The sequence below is a fragment of the Macaca nemestrina genome, chromosome 7 (assembly GCF_043159975.1).
Source record: "Macaca nemestrina isolate mMacNem1 chromosome 7, mMacNem.hap1, whole genome shotgun sequence".
Lineage (NCBI taxonomy): Eukaryota > Metazoa > Chordata > Mammalia > Primates > Cercopithecidae > Macaca > Macaca nemestrina.
In genome coordinates, this window is record NC_092131.1 from 58,323,295 (window position 1) to 58,341,922 (window position 18,628).

Consider the following 18,628-nt stretch of genomic DNA (forward strand, 5'->3'; position numbering starts at 1 on the left):
TCTCAGAGACTTCCCTCCTACATTATCCCTTCTTTTCCACAAGTTTTCCTTCTCTTTTCTTTTTTTTGAGACGGAGTCTCACTCTGTCACTCAGGCTAGAGTGCAGTGGTGCCATCTTGGCTCACTGCAACCTCTGCCTCCTGGGTTCAAGCAACTCTCCTGCCTCAGCCTCCCGAGTAACTGGGAAATAGGCACCTGCCACCACACCCAGCTAATTTTTGTATTTTTAGTAGAGACAGGGTTTCACCACATTGGTCAGGCTGGTCTCGAACTCCTGACCTTGTGATCCACCCGCCTCGGCCTCCCAAAGTGCTGGGATTACAGGGGCGAGCCACCACGCCCAGCCCAAGTTTTCCTTATTCCTATCAATACACAAACATGCCTCATCTCATCTTTCAAAAAAAAAAAATTCTCCCTTGACTCCTCTTCCCATTTCTAGGAATGGTTAGAATATGTTTGACAAGGCCAGGCACAGTGGCTCATGCTTGTAATCCCAGCACTTTGGGAGGCCAAGGTGGGCAGAACACCCGAGGTCAGGAGTTCAAGGCCAGCCTGGTCAACATGGTGAAACTCTGGCCTCTACTAAAAATACAAAAAATTAGCTGGGCGTGGTGGCAGGCACCTGTAATCCCAGCTACTCAGGAGGCTGAGGCACGAGAATTGCTTGAGCCTGGGAGGCAGAGGGTGCAGTGAGCCCAGATTGCACCACTGCACTCCAGCCTGGGCGACAAAGCAAGACTCTGTCTGACGGCCGGGTGCGGTGGCTCAAGCCTGTAATCCCAGCACTTTGGGAGGCCGAGACGGGCGGATCACAAGGTCAGGAGATCGAGACCATCCTGGCTAACACGGTGAAATCCCGTCTCTACTAAAAACACACAAAAAATTAGCCGGGCGAGGTGGCGGCGCCTGTGGTCCCAGCTACTCGGGAGGCTGAGGCAGGAGAATGGCGGGAACCCGGGAGGCGGAGCTTGCAGTGAGCTGAGATCTGGCCACTGCACTCCAGCCTGGGCGACAGAGCGAGACTCCGTCTCAAAAAAAAAAAAAAAAAAAAGACTCTTGTCTGAAAAAAAGAAAAAAAGAAAGAAAAAAGGAAAAAAAAAGAAATAAAAAGACAAGCTATAAATTGAAGACATATTGAACTCACACAATTATGTATTTTAAAACTTGTATAAATTAGTTTTTTTAAAAAAGCAAATAACCCAATAGAAAAAAGAGCAAAAGACATGAGCCAGCATTTTTACAGAAGACACAAATAGTCCATAAAGTTAGACACTCAATTTTATCAGTAACCAAGGGAAATGAAAACAAAAACCACAATGAACTATCATGTTGCACTCACTGGAATGGCAAAAATGTAAGGCCAGATGGTACCAAATGTGTTGTCAAGGATATGGGGCAAGGAAGTGGCTGGTGGGAGTGTAAATTGATACAAATGTTTTGGTAACAGTCTGACATTTCCAAATAATTTTGGAGATGTGCATATCAAGTGAACCAACATTTCATTCATTGGTAGATTCCCTAGGGAATGTACATGCCCTTATGAATACACAATAGGAAGCATGTTATAAGAATGCTTATAATAGCAAAAAATTAGAAATATTCAAATATTCACCAATAATGGAATGGATAAATTGCAGTAAACTCATACAGTAGAATGTTATATAGGATATACATCAAATGAATAGATCCAGAGATGATTTTCAAATTATTTAACAACTGGCTCACACCTGTAATTCCAGCACTTTGGGAGGCCGAGGTGGGTGGATCACCTAAGGTGAGGAGTCCAAGATCACCTTGCCCAACATGGTGAAACCCCATCTCTACTAAAAATACAAAAATTAGCTGGGTGTGGTGGTGGGCACCTGTAATTCCAGCTACTTGGGAGGCTGAGGCAGGAGGATCACTTGAACCCAGGAGGTGGAGGTTACAGTGAGCTGAGATCGTGCCACTGCAATCCAGCCTAGGCAACAAGAGTGAAACTCTGTCTCAAAAAAAAAAAAAAAAAAAAATTCATGAAAGAAAACATATGCTATGATTCCAAACCAAATAATATGTCGTTTAGAGATATACATGAGGTACAATTATAAAGAAATTTAAGACAGTGGTAACCTGTATGAGTGGGGGTGCTGGGAGCAATGCAATCAATGCAGGATAAAAGGAAGCTTCTAAGGTATTGTTTATTTCTTAATCTAGAAAATAAACAGTTGTTTACATTTAAATAATACTTATTTTATACATTCTTTTGTACATATATTTCAAATTCAAAAATTAAGTAAATAAAATGGTAAGAAATGAATATTAAGTAGCTCACAGAATCATCAGGGAGGCTGGAGAACCAGACTCTGGTCTATGTAAGGAAAAGCGAGGTCTGAAACCATGCCAAGAGAGCAGGTCTGTGGTCACTGGCGCACACCACACTGCTGCCTTTTATGCAAGGAACCTTGATCTTCCTAAACTGTATTGCAGGCTAAGAATCTTCTACAGGTTGTGGTTTTTTATATCTTTATTCCCAAGTCCAAATCTAGCACAGATTCATCTAACCAATGGAGTCCCAGCCACTTGCCTGCAACCTAGCTGCAAGCGAGGCAGGAAAAGTTAGTACCTGACTTTCAAGTATTTTTATTGGGTACCTACTATGAGTTATAACCAGTTCTAGACATTGAGGATACAACAGAGAACAAGTTATATATCTTATATTTTATGAGGATAAGTAGGAGACAACTAGAAGAAATACCCTGACAATATTCACTCACTAGGGGAATACCACAAATAGAGAAAGGAGGTTTATATTCTGGTCATTTAAAAAGAATGATAAATGTCTTCCATATGACACAGATAACCAATGTGATCATTTATGAATATATAAAGTGGAACTATTAGGTTAAAGAGAAAACACACCTTATACTTTTGATACACATTGCTAAATTTCTCCTCAAAAAGGTTACACAAACTTGTACTCCTATTACCAGCGTACTAGTAATTCATTTCTCCATGCTCTTCATCAAAATTCTTTCTAATCTTTGCAAATTAGAGAAGAAAAACCTCATCGTGATTTTTACCTGGGTTTCTTTCGTTTGTATGATATTTGTATTTATTTTATAAACTGTACTTATCTATTGCTCATTTTTCAATGGGGATGTTATCTGTACCTTTTTTTTTTTTTGAGACAGAATTTCACTCTTGTTGCCCAGGCTAGAGTGCAGTGGCGTGATCTTGGCTTACTGCAACCTCTGCCTCCCAGGTTCAAGCGATTCTCCTGTCTCAGCCTCCTGAGTAGCTGGGATTACAGGCCCATGCCACCACGCCCGACTAGTTTTGTATTTTCAGTAGAGACGTGGTTTCACCATGTTGGTCAGGCTGGTCTCGAACTCCCGACCTCAGGTGATCCATCTACCTTGGCCTCCCAAAGTGCTAGGATTACTGGCATAAGCCACTGTGCCTGGCCAAAAATCAGTTTTTTAAAAGTCTGATCTGCCAATTTTTTCCATTATAGCTTTTTCCTCAAGATTTTAGAAGTCATATATTCTCTTCCAGTATTATATAGCTTATTTTTTCTGTATTTAACCCTTCAATCCTAAGGCACCAATAATATTTTCCTCTAGCTATCCTAGGATCATTTATTGCATAAGTGATCATTTTCCCAGATTTGAAAGGCTACCTTTTAAATACAAAATAGTCTTATATTTTTCTCCTTATATGCTTGGCTGTTTTTGTAGTTTTTTCGTTTTTCTTTTTCTTTTTTTTTTTTTGAGATGGAGTCTTGCTCTGTCGCTCAGGCTGGAGTGCAATAGCGCGATCTTGGCTCATGCAACCTCCACCTCCCGAGTTCTAGCAATTCTCCTACCTCAGCCCCCCCAGTAGCTGGGATTACAGGCATGCGCCACCACACCTGGCTAATGTTTTTATTTATATTTTTAGTAGAGACGGGGTTTCACCATGTTGGCCAGGCTGGTCTTGAATTCCTGACCTCAGGTGATCTGCCTGCCTCGGCCTCCCAAAGTGCTGGGATTACAGGCGTGAGCCACTGTGCCCGGCTGTTTCCGTAATTCCTTTCGCATTTCATTGTACTATCTCTACTTGCATCAAGTCAACTCATTATTACGGTATTGTGATATGTTTTAATATCTGACATGGTAAGGCTTCCATCTTCATTCTTTTCAAATTTTTTTTTTTTTTTTTTTTTTTTTTTGAGACGGAGTCTCGCTCTGTCGCCCAGGCTGGAGTGCAGTGGCTGGATCTCAGCTCACTGCAAGCTCCGTCTCCGGGGTTTACGCCATTCTCCTGCCTCAACCTCCCGAGTAGCTGGGACTACAGACGCCTGCGACCTCGCCCGGCTAGTTTTTTGTATTTTTTTTAGTAGAGACGGGGTTTCACCTTGTTAGCCAGTATGGTCTCGATCTCCTGACCTAAACATTTTCTAAATTGATGCTTTTTCCCTTAAAGGCCATATCCATAGCAGAAATATGTAGTTAAGCATATGTATACAAATATTTCTTTCAAGTAACAGGGTCTCTGTCACCCAGGCTGGAGTGCGATGGCACAATCATAGTTCACTGCATCCTTGAATACATGGGCTCAAGTGATCCTCCCACCTCAGCTTCTGAAGTAGCTAGGACCATAGAAGCACACTACCATGCCCAACTAATTATTTTCTTTTTGGCAGAGACAAGGGTCTTGCTATGTTGCCCACGCTGGTCTCAAACTCCTGGACTCAAGCAATCCTCCTGCCTTGGCCTCCAAAAGTGCTGGGATTACAGGCCTGAGTCACCACACCCAGCCTGTGAAGACATTTTGGGAGGCCAAGGTGGGTGGATCACCTGAGGTCAGGAGTTCAAGACTAGCCTGACCAACATGGTGAAACCTCGTCTCTACTAAAAATACAGTAATTACCTGGGCATGCACCTGTAGTCCCAGATACTTGGGCGGCTGAGGCAGGAGAGTCAGTTGAACCTGGGAGGCAGAGGTTGCAGTGAGCCGAGATCATACCACTGTACTCCAGCCTGGGCAAGAGCGAGACTCCATCTCAAAGAAAAGGAAAAAAAAAAAAAAAAAAGGTTCAGAGCAAAACGTATTAATATCAACTATATTACAGAAATAAAATGGTTCAAATGATTAGGGCCATAAGAGGAAAACCATACTATCTGCAAACATGCCAAGACATCGAGTTTTCCCCCTAAATTTGGAAAAGCTATTCACAACTTTTAATGTTCCTTGCAGTAGCACCAAAGTCTGTGTGAATTTCTGTAATGTGGAAAGGATGTAGAACTAAGAGCAAAATCATATTCTGACACCAATTAGAATCAACCATTTACTTTTTTGATATTATCATTCTTACCTCTGGGAGGGGCTATTTTCAGATACTAATATAATGGCCTTCAGAATATGTTTGACAATGGAGCAATTAGTAATTTAGACAGATATCAGTGAGCTTTAGAACATATGTCTGTCCATTTTAATACATTGTTTGTATCAATGAAGAGGAAAATTGTGACTGGAATATATAATCTGGAACCATCGATCATTATACTTAACTATTGAGTACTGAATACCACCAGATTCCAGGGCCTTTTAACTATTTTCTGTTTAGAACGATGGGAATAAGATAATTATTAGAAGAATTCTACTTTTTCTCCTGATATGCCATGTCTTCTGATTTTTTTTTTAAAGCCTATACTACCCATACGGTTTCTTTTTTGCCTCCTACTCTCCCTTTCCTTCCACTTATGCCTTAGACACTTCTTGACTGCTGATAATCCCTGGAATTTAAAAAAGTGGTAGACTCAGGATCTACATCTGTATTGTATTTTTCAGAGTGGTTCTTACAGCATCGCTACTGACTGGATTAATAAACAGGAGAAAAAGAAGTATTTCAATTCAATAACCTCCACCTAAAGAACTGGAATCTTATCAATTACACAATTTTCAAGATTAAAATGAGATGTAAAAAATTCAGACATTTAGGCCAGGCACAGTGGCTGACGCCTGTAATCCCAGCACTTTGGGAGGCCGAGGCGGGCTGATTGCCTAACGTCAGGAGTTTGAGACCAGCCTGGCCAACATGGCAAAACTCCGTCTCTACTAAAAATAGAAAAATTAGCCGGGCGTGGTGGCGTGTGCCTGTAACCTCAGCTTCCTGAGAGGCTGAGGCAGGAGAATCGCTTGAACCCAGGAGGCAGAGGTTGCAGTGAGCTGAGATGGTGCCACTGCACTCCAGCCTGGGCGACAGAGGGAGACTCTGTCTCAAAAAACAGAACAAAACAAAAAACAAAGGCCAGGCATGGTGGCTCACGCCTGTAATCCCAACACTTTGGGAGGCTGAGGTGGGCGGATCACGACGTCAAGAGTTTGAGAGTGAAACCTCGTCTGTACTAAGAATATAAAAATTAGTTGGGCGTGGTAGCATGTGCCTATAATCCCAGCTACTCGGGAGGTTGAGGCAGGAGAATATCTTGAACCTAGGAGGCGGAGGTTGCAGTGAGCTGAGATTGTGCCACTGCACTCCAGTCTGGGTGACACAGCAAGACTCCGTCTTGGAGAAAAAAAGTTTTCATTTATGGGCTCAAAAGAAATCTATACAGATATATTACAGATTGCTGTTTTAAGTGAATTTTTTACTTAACTTTTACAACATCAAGAATACAGCAGATGAAGTCTGACACCTCTACAAGTGGCAGAACTCAAAACAATCAAAGTTTATTTCTCATGCATATAGCCATCTTTATACTAGACTCTTTGCATCAAGAATAAATGGTGGAAATATCAGACACTAACAAAGCACAATCACCTAATTTATCATTAAAAAGTTGCCTTTGGAAATCCTATACATGTCGGTTGGTATCTGCTGCCCTTGAGGTCCAACGGCTATTAAAGTCACTTACTCTAATCGACTCATTTTCCTTATTTATAAAATAGGGATATGACCTACTTTACAGGAATACAGTAAGAATATATAAGATTAGGGATGTGAGAGTACCTAGCACATGCCAGATGTAGTAAGCACTCAAAAGTTAGTTCTCATTTTCCCCCACTGGTACTGAACCAAATTAAAAATAAACACACAAAACAACAACAAAAACCAACTTGAATCTCAGAATTATTTAACATACACAGTACAGGCATACTTCATTTTATTGTGCTTTGCTTTACTGTGCTTGACAGATACTGCATTTTTTAAATAAATTGAAGGTGTGTGGCAACTCTGCATCAAGCAAGTCCATTGGCACCATTTTTCCAACAGCATGTGATGCTCACTTCATGTCTATGTCACATTTTGGCAATTCTCACAGTATTTCAAACTTTTGCATTATTATTATATCTGTTAGGATGATCTGTGATCAATGATCTTTTATGTACTACTGCAATTGTTTTGGGGCACCATAAACTGTGCCTGTATAAGATGGTGAACTTAACTGATAAATGTGTGTGTTCTGACTACTCCGCTGACCAACCACTCCCCCGTCTCTCTCCCTCTCCTTGGGCCTCCTTATTCCCTCCTTAATCCCAACTCTCTGGGAGGCCAAGGCGGGTGGATCACGAGGTCAGGAGATTGAGACCATCCTGGCTAACACAGTGAAACCCCGTCTCTATTAAAATTCAAAAAAATTAGCTGGGCACGGTGGTGGGCACCTATAGTCCCAGCTACTCGGGAGGCTGAGGCAGGAGAATGGCGTGAACCTGGGAGGTGGAGCTTGCAGTGAGCCGAGATTGCGCCATTGCACTCCAGCCTGGGCGACACAGTGAGACTCCATCTCAAAAAAAAAAAAAAAAAGTAAGTAGGCCAATTAGTAACTCTACAATGGACTCTAAGTGTTCAAGTGAAAGGAAGAGTGGCATGTCCCTCACTTTAAATCAAAAGCTAGAAACAATTAAGCTTAGTGAAAAAGGCAAGTCAAAAGCTAATACAGGCCAAAAGCTAGGCCTCTTGTGCCAGTTAGCCACATTGTGAATCCAAAGAGAAAGTTCTTAAAGGAAATCAAAAGTGCTATTTTAATGAAAAATGCGTAACATGAAAGCAAAACAGCCTTATTCCTGATGTGGAGAAAGTTTTAGTGGTCTGGATACATGATCAAAGCAGCCACAACATTCCCTTAGGCCAGAGCCTAACCCAGAAGAGGGTCTTAACTCTCTTAAATTCTATGAAGGCTGAGAGAATTGAGAAATTGCAGAATTTTGAAGCTAATATGAATTTTTAGGAAGGAAGCTGTTCTTCATTACATAAAACTACAAGGTAAGGCTGGGCACAGTGGCTCACACCTGTAATCCCAGCACTTTGGGAGGCCAAGGTGGTCAGATCTCCTGAGGACAGGAGTTAGAGATCAGCCTGGCCAATATGGAAAAAATACAAAAATTACTAAATTACTACTAAAAATACAAAAATTAGCCAGGTGTGGTGTCATGCACCTGTAATCCCAGCTACTCAGGAGGCTGAGGCAAGAGAATTGCTTGAGCTCAGAAGGCGGAGGCTGCAGTGAGCTGAGACCTTGCCACTGTACCACAGCCTGGGCAACTCTGTCTCCAAAAAAAAAAAAAAAAAAAAAAAAGTGTAAGGTGAAGCAGCATGTCCTCATGTAGAAGCTGCAGCAAGTTATCCAAAAGATCTGGCTAAACCCTGTCTCTAGTGTAGCTACCTGATGAAGGTGGCTACACTAAACAATAGATTTTTTTTTTTTTTTCTGAGACGGAGTCTTGCTCTGTAGCCCAGACTGGAGGGCAGTAGTGGGATCTCAGCTCAGTGCAAGCTCCGCCTCCTGGGTTCTCACCATTCTCCTGCCTCAGCCTCCAGAGTAGCTGGGACTACAGGCGCCTGCCACCACGCCCAGCTAATTTTTTTTTTGTATTTTTAGTAGAGATGAGGTTTCACCGTGTTAGGCAGGATGGTCTCGATCTCCTGACCTCGTGATCCGCCTGCCTCGGCCTCCCAAAGTGCTGGGATTACAGGCGTGAGCCAACACGCCCGGCTGACAATAGATTTTTAATGTGGATGAAACAGCTTTACATTGGAAGAGGATGCCATCTAGGACTTTCATAGCTAGAGAGGAGAAGTCAATGCCCGATTTCAAAGGACTGGCTAATTCTCTTGTTAGTGGCTAATGTAGTAGCTGTCTTTAAGTTGAAGCCAATGTTCATCATTCTGAAAATCCTAGGGCCCTTAAGAATTATGCTAAATCTACATTGCCTATGCTGTAACAATGGAACAAGAAAGCCTGGATGACAGCATGTCTCTTTAACAGCACGGCTTACTGAGTAGTTTAAGTGTACTGTTGAGAACTACTGCTCAGAAAATATCACTCACTGCTCATTGATAACGCACCTAGTTACCCAAGAGCTCTGATGGAGATCTACAAGATTTATCTTTCCATGCCTGCTACACAATATCCATTCTGTAGCCCATGGATCAAGGAATCATTTTGACTTTCAAGTCCTATTATTTAAGAAAATACATTTCATGGCTGGGCACAGTGGCTCACGCCTGTAAAAAATACAAAAATTAGCCAGGCATGGTGGTGCACACCTGTAATCCCAGCTACTTAGGAGGCTGAGGCAGGAGAATCGCTTGAACCTGGGAGACGGAGGTTGCAGGAGAGACTCCGTCTCAACACACACACACACACACACACACACACAAAATCAAACTGCACTGCATGCTACAGAGAAATATTTTGTGAAAGGAAGGCTCAATGTGGCAAACTTCATTGTCTTATTTTAAGAAATTGCCACAGCCACTACAACCTTCAGCAATAACCACCCTAATCAGTCAGTAGCCATCTACATGGAGGAAGACCCTCCATGAGCAAAAAGAATACAACTCACTGAAGGCTCAGATAATTCTTAGCATTTTTTAGCAATAATTTTGAAATTAGGTATGTACAGTTTTTTTGTTTTTGTTTTTTTTTCTGAGACGGAGTCTCCCTCTGTCGCCCAGGCTGGAGTGCAATGACACGATCTTGGCTCAGCCTCCCGACTAGCCGGGATTACAGGCATCCGCCACCATGTCCGGCTAATTTTTGTATTTTTAGTAGAGACGGGGTTTCACCATGTTGGCCAGGCTGTTCTCGGACTCCTGACTTCAGGTAATCCACCCGTCTCAGCCTCCTGAAGTGCTGGGCTTACGGGTGTGAGCCACCACGCCCGGCCAGGTACATTTTTTTTTTTTTACACATAATACTATTGCATACTTAACACACTACAGTGTAAACACGACTTTTATATACACTAAGATATAAAAAAATTCGTATGACCACGCTTTATTGCAGTGGTCTGGAACAGAACCCGCCATACTTTCGACGTATGCCTGTCTGTTGGTCATTTCAATGTGATTCAGTCATGTTACAGGTCTGTCATATAATGGTAGCGAGACAGAAGATGTAGGTTCTACTATCAGTAGAACTTCCAGATGGCTTAAGAAAAAAAATCTGTAAACTAAGAGGGTTGGCATATAGTATTCCTGTTTTCCAGCTTTACCATTCTTGCTTCTATAATTCTGTGATTATGGACACACAACACACACATACGTTCAAACCTCCATTGTAACAAGAATTTTAAAGCATAATACTCCTTAGCATATTATTGCTAACATGGGTCTATTCTGAGACTAGAAAAATATTCGTAGCCATTAGTAAAGAAACACCACTAAAAATAGCTTAGAAATATTTAAATATATAGGCCAGGCACGGTGGCTCACGTTTGTAATCCCAGTACTCTGGGAAGCCAAGGAGGGCGGATCACCTGAGGTCGGTCGAGACCAGCCTGACCAACATGGGAAACCCTGTCTCAACTAAAAATACAAAACTAGCCGGGCATGATGGCACATGCCGGTAATCCCAGCTACTAGAGAGGCTGAGGCAGGAGAATCGCTTGAACCTGGGGAGGCGGAGGTTACGGTGAGCTGAGATCGTGCCATTGCACTCCAGCCCTGGGCAACAAGAGCGAAACTCCATCTCAAAAACAAAACAAAAAAAAAAGAAAGAAAAAAATATTTAAATGCTTCAGTGATTTCAATATTTTATTTCGAATCGCGCCGTGGGAATAAGGAAATATATACAAAATGATACAGCGCGGCGTCCTCGGGTCCTTCTAAATCTGCGCCAGTATGTAAGGATAATACTTAATCGCGCTGTAACTGCCTTTGCATTGGGCAGACCCGGGTTACTGAACTGCTGGGGGTGGGGGGCGGAGAATGGAAAGACGCCCGGAGCCGGGTCTGAGGCTTTAACAGAAGTAGTAACGGCGGGACGACGTCAAGCCCTGGCGCGACTGTGGGGGCGGCGGCCAGCGGAGGGGCTGGGGGGGGGCGGCAGGCGCCGGGCGCGCCAGGCCTGGGCCGAGGCCTCGGGAGCGGGTGTGGCGGGCGCTGCGTCCGCTCAGGCCGAGCGTCTCCCGGCGCGAGTTCGCCCCGTCCCGCCTCTTCCCCTTACCACGTAGCCCCCCCACACGTAGAGGAAGTTTCCGTCCACCACGGCGCAGTGGCCGCTGCGTTCCTCCGCCACGCAGAACAGCTGTGAGTCCGCCATTCGCGCCATCGCTGGCCCGCCGCTTGCCGCGCCACAGCCCCTGCCCGCCCGGCGGCCTAGCCTCCAGTCCCGACTGCTCCACGCACGAACGGAACGCGGCGAGGGTCGAGATTGGTGGAAGGCGGAGTCAGTGCGTCTGCGACGTCCCGCGGCTTTCGCTCGGGGAGGAGAGCGAGGGGCGGCGCGGCTGCGGAGGGACGTCTGGCTCCTGGCAGTGGGGAAGGGGCCTGGGGTTCCCACGCGCAGATTCCTTCTCTCTTGGAATTGTGTTTTGGCAGTACAGCCTCATTTAGTAGTCAGTCTGTAGTCAAATTCCTTGATTATCTCAAAATGTCGTTTCTACAGTTGGTTTGTCCAGCATTGTAATTCGTTGTTAACGCTTTATGTCTTTTTTACTCTAGAATAGCTTCTCTCCCTTCTCTCTTGTGCCATTGGTTTGTTATATGGATTAGTTTTCTTATTTTCCTACAGCCTTCTGGGTTTGGTTCCTCAATGTCCTTTCTCATTAACTTGTGCAAGCTTTCCCCATATTTCTTTTAGGCTGGAAGCTGTATCTAAAAGCTTTATTAGATTCTAGTTCAGATTTTTTTTTTTGGAAAATACTTCATATTGCATCACATTAGAAGGCACTTAAGTGTGGTGCAACTTAATACTTTCTATTGTTTATTTTTGACGACACAAATAAACAGAGTATCTGCTCCTTTTCTTACACAAAAGGAAGTATATACAGTGTTCCTTAACTTGCTCTTTTCACTTGACGATCCATATCAGGGTACAGCGGTCTCCTCAGTCCTTTTTTTAGCTTCATAGCACTCCACTGATTGGAGGTGTCATAGCTTATTCAAACAGGTTATTGATGGACATATCGGTTATTTCCAGGTTTTTTGGCTATCATAAATAATGCTGCGATGAATAACGTTATGCATATGTTATTTTGTATTTGTAGAAGCCTATCTTTGGAGTGGAGTTCTAGATGTGGAATCCTATTTAACTTTACAAGATGTAACTGGATTTCCCTCAATAGGAGTTGTGTGGCGTGCGCAGTGGCTCACGCCTGTAATCTCACCCCTTTGGGAGGATGGGGTGGGCGGATCACTTGAGCTCAGGAGTTTGAGACCAGCCTGGCCAACCTGGGCAATCCCGTCTCTACTAAAAATGCAAAAATTAGCATGGTGGCGCATGCCTGTAATCCCAGCTACTCGGGAGGCAAAGGCAGGAGAATCGCTTGAACCCAGGACGTGGAGGTTGCAGTGAGCCGAGATCGCGCCACTGCACTCCAGTCTGGGCGACAGAGCAAGATTCCTTCTCAAAAAAAGAAAAAAGAAAAATTCAAGATAGACAAAAGTGACCTATGGTAATAGAAAGCAGAAAAGTGGTTATTTGGGAGTAGGGAGGCGGAGGGGATTGATAAAAAGGAGTACAGGAAGTGTTCTGGAGTGATGAAAATGTTCTACTGTATCTTGATTGAGGTGGTGGTTACATAGGTGTATACATTTATCAAAATGCATTGAACTGCATACAGATATGTGCATTTTACTTAGTGTAAACTATGTGTCAATTATAATTCTCACTCCATCACTTTATTGTTACTAGTAATATTGGTATTGTATTTTTGAAATGGAGCACTTGTCCTCCTGGACTGTAGAGTCTGGTGGAGTCTACAGACCAGCAAACAGACAACATACCGTGCAGTAAGTGTGAAAATAGCAAAAGTCCAGGGCACCTTGGGTCTACAGAGGTCCTTTAACTCAGATTGAGGGGAGACAGGGAAGGTTCCTGAGGGAAAGTAAAGTCTAAGCTAAGAACTGAAAGATGAATGGAAGTTGTTCAGGGAACTTTGATTTGTGAGAGGGTAGAGTCAAGAATATGCCTAGTTTACCAGCTTGGTCACTGGGTGGAAGGTGGGCGGAGCCCTTCACTAGGTTAGTCAATATGGGAGGAGCAACAGGTTTTGGTGGTGGTCCGGGAGGGCAGGGGCAATGGTGAGTTCATTTGGAGGCACAGTGAGTTGGATTTGAAGTCTAAGAGAGCTAAGGGGTAGAGAGAGGGATTTTGGAGTCATCAGCATATAATTGTTCATTTAAGTATTGGGACTTTATGAGCTGGCCAGGTGAAGGAGCCATAGAAGAAGAAGTTGAAAATTTATGAGAGAAAGATAATTGTGATTGGGAAAATTTATGGGAAAATGGGAATTGTGAGGTCAGATTGTGAGAGGAAGCTGGGCAACTGGAATTGATTATTTTCTCTCCAATTTCTTAATATAAAAGATAGCAAACAAAAAAAGTTGAAAAAATAGTTCAAGGAGTACCTGTGTATCTTCCACTCCAGGTTAATAATTATTAATACTACCACACTAGTTTTATACTAGTTTTATTATTAATACTACCATACTAGTTGGTATGTGTGTGTCTGTCTTTTTCATTTTGTTGAATTATTTGAGAGTGGGAGGTGTAATGTTGCACTTCAGCACACATTTTCTAAAAACAGGGATGTTTACTTACATAACCACAATATTATTACTACACGTAAGAAAATCAACTGTTTTTTTTGTTTGTTTGTTTGTTTTTTGAGACGGAGTCTCGCTCTGTTGCCCAGGCTGGAGTGCATTGTCACATCTCCGCTCATGCAAGCTCCGCCTCCCAGGTTCATGCCATTCTCCTGCCTGAGCCTCCTGAGTAGCTGGGACTACAGGCGCCCGCTACCACGCCCGGCTAATTTTTTGTATTTTTTTTCAGTCCAGACGGGGTTTCACCGTGATAGCCAGGATGGTCTCGATCTCCTGACCTCGTGATCTGCCCGCCTCGGCCTCCCAAAGTGCTGGGATTACAGGCGTGAGCCACCGCGCTTGGCTGTTATTTCTTGATATAATTTGATATTCAGAATTCCTGAATTGTATTATAACTATAGCTTTTTCTTCCAAACTGGGACCCAACCAAAGCTTACCTATTGCATTTGGTTGTTAAGTTCTTTTAGTCTTTTTTTTTTTTTTTTGAGACAGAGTCTTGCTCTGTCGCCCAGGGCAGAGTGCAGTGGCACAATCTCAGCTCACTGTAACTTCCGCCTCCCAGGTTCAAATGATTCTCCTGCCTCAGCCTCCCGAATAGCTGGGATTACAGGCGCCTACCACCACGCCCGGCTAATTTTTGTATTTTTAATAGAGATGGGGTTTCACCATGTTGGCCAGGCTTGTCTCAAACTCCTGACCTCAGGTATCTGCCTACCTCAGCCTCCCAAAGTGCTGGGATTATAGGTGTGAGCCACTGCCCATGGCCGGTTTTTGTTGTTGTTTTTTGTTTTTGAGACAGAGTCTCACTGTGTGGCCCAGGCTGGAATGCAGTGGCATGAACTTAGCTCACTGAAACCTCTGCCTCCTGGGTTCAAGCAATTCTCCTGCTAAGTTTGATACTTGATTAAGGTGGTAACCTCTGAATGTTCCATTGTAAAAGTACATTTTCCTCTGTATAATTATCAGTTATCCGGAGGATGATATTTTGGGACTGTGCAAATATCCATTTCCTAAAACACTTTACTTAATAGCTTTATCATTTTATGTCCCTATTCCCCCTCCTTTCCTGCCCATAGGTAACCATTTATTCCTTGTTCATCCTTCTAGGGGGTAAGCAGATAATCCCCATTATTTGTGCATTCCTTATTCGCAAATTCACCTATTCACTAACATTTATTTGTAATGCCCAAATCAATGTTGGAAGCTTTCATGGTCTTTTGAGGACATGCATAGAGAAGCAGAACATTTGAGTTGCCTATCACGTACATTCCCAGATGAGGTTAAACAGAGTGACACTGCCTTCTCGTGTCATCTCTCATACTATAAGTAAATGTCCCTTTTCTGGTACATTTAGTGCTGTATTTTCAGCATTTTTGCTATTTTTGTTGGTGATTTTGCTGTTTAAAGTTGCCTCCAAGCACAGTGCTAAAGTTTTGTCTAGTATTTGAAGGTACAAGAAGGTTGTAATGTGCCTTATGGAGAAAATACATGTAATAAATAAGCTTCCTTCAGCTATGAGTTATAGGGCTGTTGGCCCTGAGTTCAGTGCTAATGAATCACAATATAAAGATGTTTTTAAATAAAAACACACATAAAACAAGGTTATATATTGGTCAGTTGATGAAAACATTGTCACCAGACGCTCACAGGAACTTAATTCTGTACTTCCCCTAGTAGCAATGGTTTAGTATTCACTAATTATTTGTTGGTGGCTACTTATAAAATCTAACTATCACAGGTACAGTAATGAGAATTAACTGTATGTCTTTCTATTCCTATCTCCTATCCTTTCTTACATAAAAATTAAAAATTTATTTGTACTTTTTGTCTTTGAAAAATATTTCACTAAATAAAGAGAACTGTGTTCAAAAATCACTTGTGATGTTATGTTACCAATTTAATATGCAATTAGGTGTATTGGTTTTAGTATGCATTCAATTTTAAGCTCACCTTTTTATTTTCTATTTTTTGAATACATAAGACATACACATGCATTAAAAGTCTCACTGTAAAGAAAGTTTTCACTTTCATCCCTATCGCCTCACCCCTTTATAGTTAATCATTTTTGTGGTCTCTGGTTTAACCTTCCAGAGTTGTTTTGTTGTTGTTGTTGTTTTGAGACAGTCTGGCTCTTGTTGCCTAGGCTGGAGTGCAATGGCGCCATCTTGGCTCAGGGCAACCTCCGCTTCCCGGGTTCAAACGATTCTCCTGCTTCAGCCTCCCGAGTAGCTGGGATTACAGGCATGCACCACCATACCCGGCTAATTTTTTTGTATTTTTGTAGAGATGGGGTTTCTCCATGTTGGTCAGGCTGGTCTCGAACTCCCGACCTCAGATGATCCACCCACCTCGGCCTCCCAAAGTGCTGGGATTACAGGCGTGAACCACTGCGCCGGGCTTTTTTTGTTTTTGAGATAGAGTCTTGCTTTGTTGTCCAGGCTGGAGTGGTGGCATGATCTCGTCTCACTGCACCCTCCGCCCCCGAGGCTCAAGAGATTCTCCTGCCTCAGCCTCTCAGGAGCTGGGATTACAAGCACGCGCCACCACATCTGGCTAATTTTTGTGTTTTTTTGTATTTTCTTTTTTTGGTAGAGACGGGCTTTCACGATGTTGTCCCGGCTGTTCTCGAACTCTTGGCCTCAAGTGATCTGCCAGCGTCGGCCTCCCAAAGTTCTGGGATTACAGATGTGAGCCACTGCGCCCGGGCCCAGAGGTTTTTTAAAATGCAAAAACTAATACATATATTTTTGTTTCCCTTCCTTCATTAAACTGCGCTTTTTTAAAAAAGAAAAAAAAACCGTATACGTTGGAGGTCACTTTATATTGGTACTGCGAAATCATCCTCATGTTTTATTTTTATTTTTATTTTTATTTTTTGAGACGGAGTCTCGCTCTGTCGCCCAGGCTGGAGTGCAGTGGCCGTTTCTCAGCTCACTGCAAGCTCTGCCTCCCGGGTTCACGCCATTCTCCTGCCTCAGCCTCCCGAGTAGCTGGGACTATAGGCGCCTGCCACCTCGCCCGGCTAGTTTTTTGTATTTTTTAGTAGAGACGGGGGTTTCACCGTGTTAGCCAGGATGGTCTCCATCTCCTGACCTCGTTATCCGCCCATCTCGGCCTCCCAAAGTGCTGGGATTACAGGCGTGAGCCACCGCGCCCGGCCTCATCCTCATGTTTTATAGGCCGCGTGTTTACTTATAAGTACTCCATGGTTTAGTCAACTCATTGGAGCAAGCGTTTTAAAGTGTGGCGGATTGACAGTCCACTTGGAATCAGAATACCTGAGTTCAGATCCTGACTCCACCACTTAACTCGTCGTTTCATCTTGAGCAAGTCCTTTACCAGTTTTGTGTCTCAGTTTTCTCATCTGTAAAATGAGGCTGTTGTGGAAAAGACAGCACACAGCTCATCGGGCTGTCATAAGCAACACATCAATTCATACATTTAAAGTGCTTATGACAGTGCATGGCGCATACGAAGCCCTCAAGTTAAATAAAAATGGGGTAGGTGGGAGCGATGAAGATTTATAACAGCTTCCAGTAAATGTCGAGGCACAGTATTTCCAGAGCTTGTGCGAAGTAGGGAACCCAACAGCTCTCACGGCCTTCAAAGAAGGGGGATCCTGGGTCCGGGAAGCTCGGCCGCAGTCGTGGAATGTCTAGGGCAGCGGTGAGAGCGCTGTGGCTGGCTCAACGCAGCCCGACACCAGGGAAGACGCTCTGGCCCTCAATTTCCCGGCAGCAAAGGAGCGCGAGGTGATCTCCACTTTCAGCCTACTCGGTCCGGGGTTGCAAACTGCTAGGTGTGAGTGGCTGCGGCGCAGGCAGCCGGGACCAAGCAGGGATCGTAACAGGGTCGAGCGCGACCCAGGACAGGTCCGGGGGCGGAGCTGGGCCGGGGCTCGCCCGGGAAGGGGCGGAGCTGCGGCGGTGGCGCCAAATCGCGAAAATGGCGCCGGAGCGGTTGCGGAGCCGGGCGCTCTCTGCCTTTAAGTTGCGGGGCTTGCTACTCCGGGGGTGAGTGGGCTTGGGCAGCTTGAGGGGCGAGAGGGAAGAGCTGGGGCCCGGCTGCCTCGTGCGGCAGCGGGACGCACCGCGGCGGCTCCCCGCGCGCGGAGAGGGGGCTTGATCTTAAATGACAGAGTTCTAAGAAGCGGCCGGGCGTGGTGGTTCACGCCAGTAATCCCACCACTTTGGGAGGTCGAGGCGGGCGGATCACGAGGTCAGGAGATCGAGACCATCCTGGCCAACGTGGTGAAGCCCCGTCTCTACTAAAAATACAAAAATTAGCTGGGCGTGGTGGCGCGCGCTTGTAGTCCCAGTTACTCGGGAGGCTGAGGCAGGAGAATCGCTTGAACCCAGGAGGAGGAGGTTGCGGTGAGCCGATATCGCGCGACTGCACTCCATCCTGGCGACAGAGAGAAACTCCATTAAAAAAAAAAAAAAGTTCTAAGATCTTGAGGCTGCCGTGCCTTCTTTGGTTTCACCGACCCGTGCAAGGAGTTTAATGTTTCTTCTAGGGGGGCCCGGGCTCTTTTCACGTGTCAAACTGAGCCCGAGAAGCGGCAACCTGTCTATGGCAGCCGGTTATCAGCGTTGGTGACCCGGTCAGCTCT

The 18,628-nt window shown here is 44.3% G+C and overlaps 2 protein-coding genes across 3 annotated transcripts in view; one reads left to right on the plus strand and one right to left on the minus strand.

The window, feature by feature from the left end:
• Positions 1-11,612, minus strand: part of LOC105481857 (kelch domain containing 1) — a 61,730-nt gene extending 50,118 nt beyond the window's left edge. Inside the window, exon 1 of one of the 2 annotated variants that reach the window (XM_011741655.3) lies at positions 11,415-11,607. In XM_011741655.3, the coding sequence (XP_011739957.1) occupies positions 11,415-11,519 (105 nt within the window). In that variant the 5' untranslated portion in view covers positions 11,520-11,607. Of the gene's footprint in view, positions 1-11,414 lie in introns of both variants that reach the window. The other variant, XM_011741654.3, reaches the window with a different exon arrangement.
• Positions 11,613-17,923: 6,311 nt separating this feature from the next.
• Positions 17,924-18,628, plus strand: part of LOC105481860 (DNA polymerase epsilon 2, accessory subunit) — a 52,956-nt gene continuing 52,251 nt past the window's right edge. Inside the window, exon 1 of the mRNA XM_011741656.3 lies at positions 17,924-18,029. Coding sequence (XP_011739958.1) covers positions 17,962-18,029 — 68 coding nt within the window. The 5' untranslated portion in view covers positions 17,924-17,961. The remainder of the gene's footprint in view (positions 18,030-18,628) is intronic.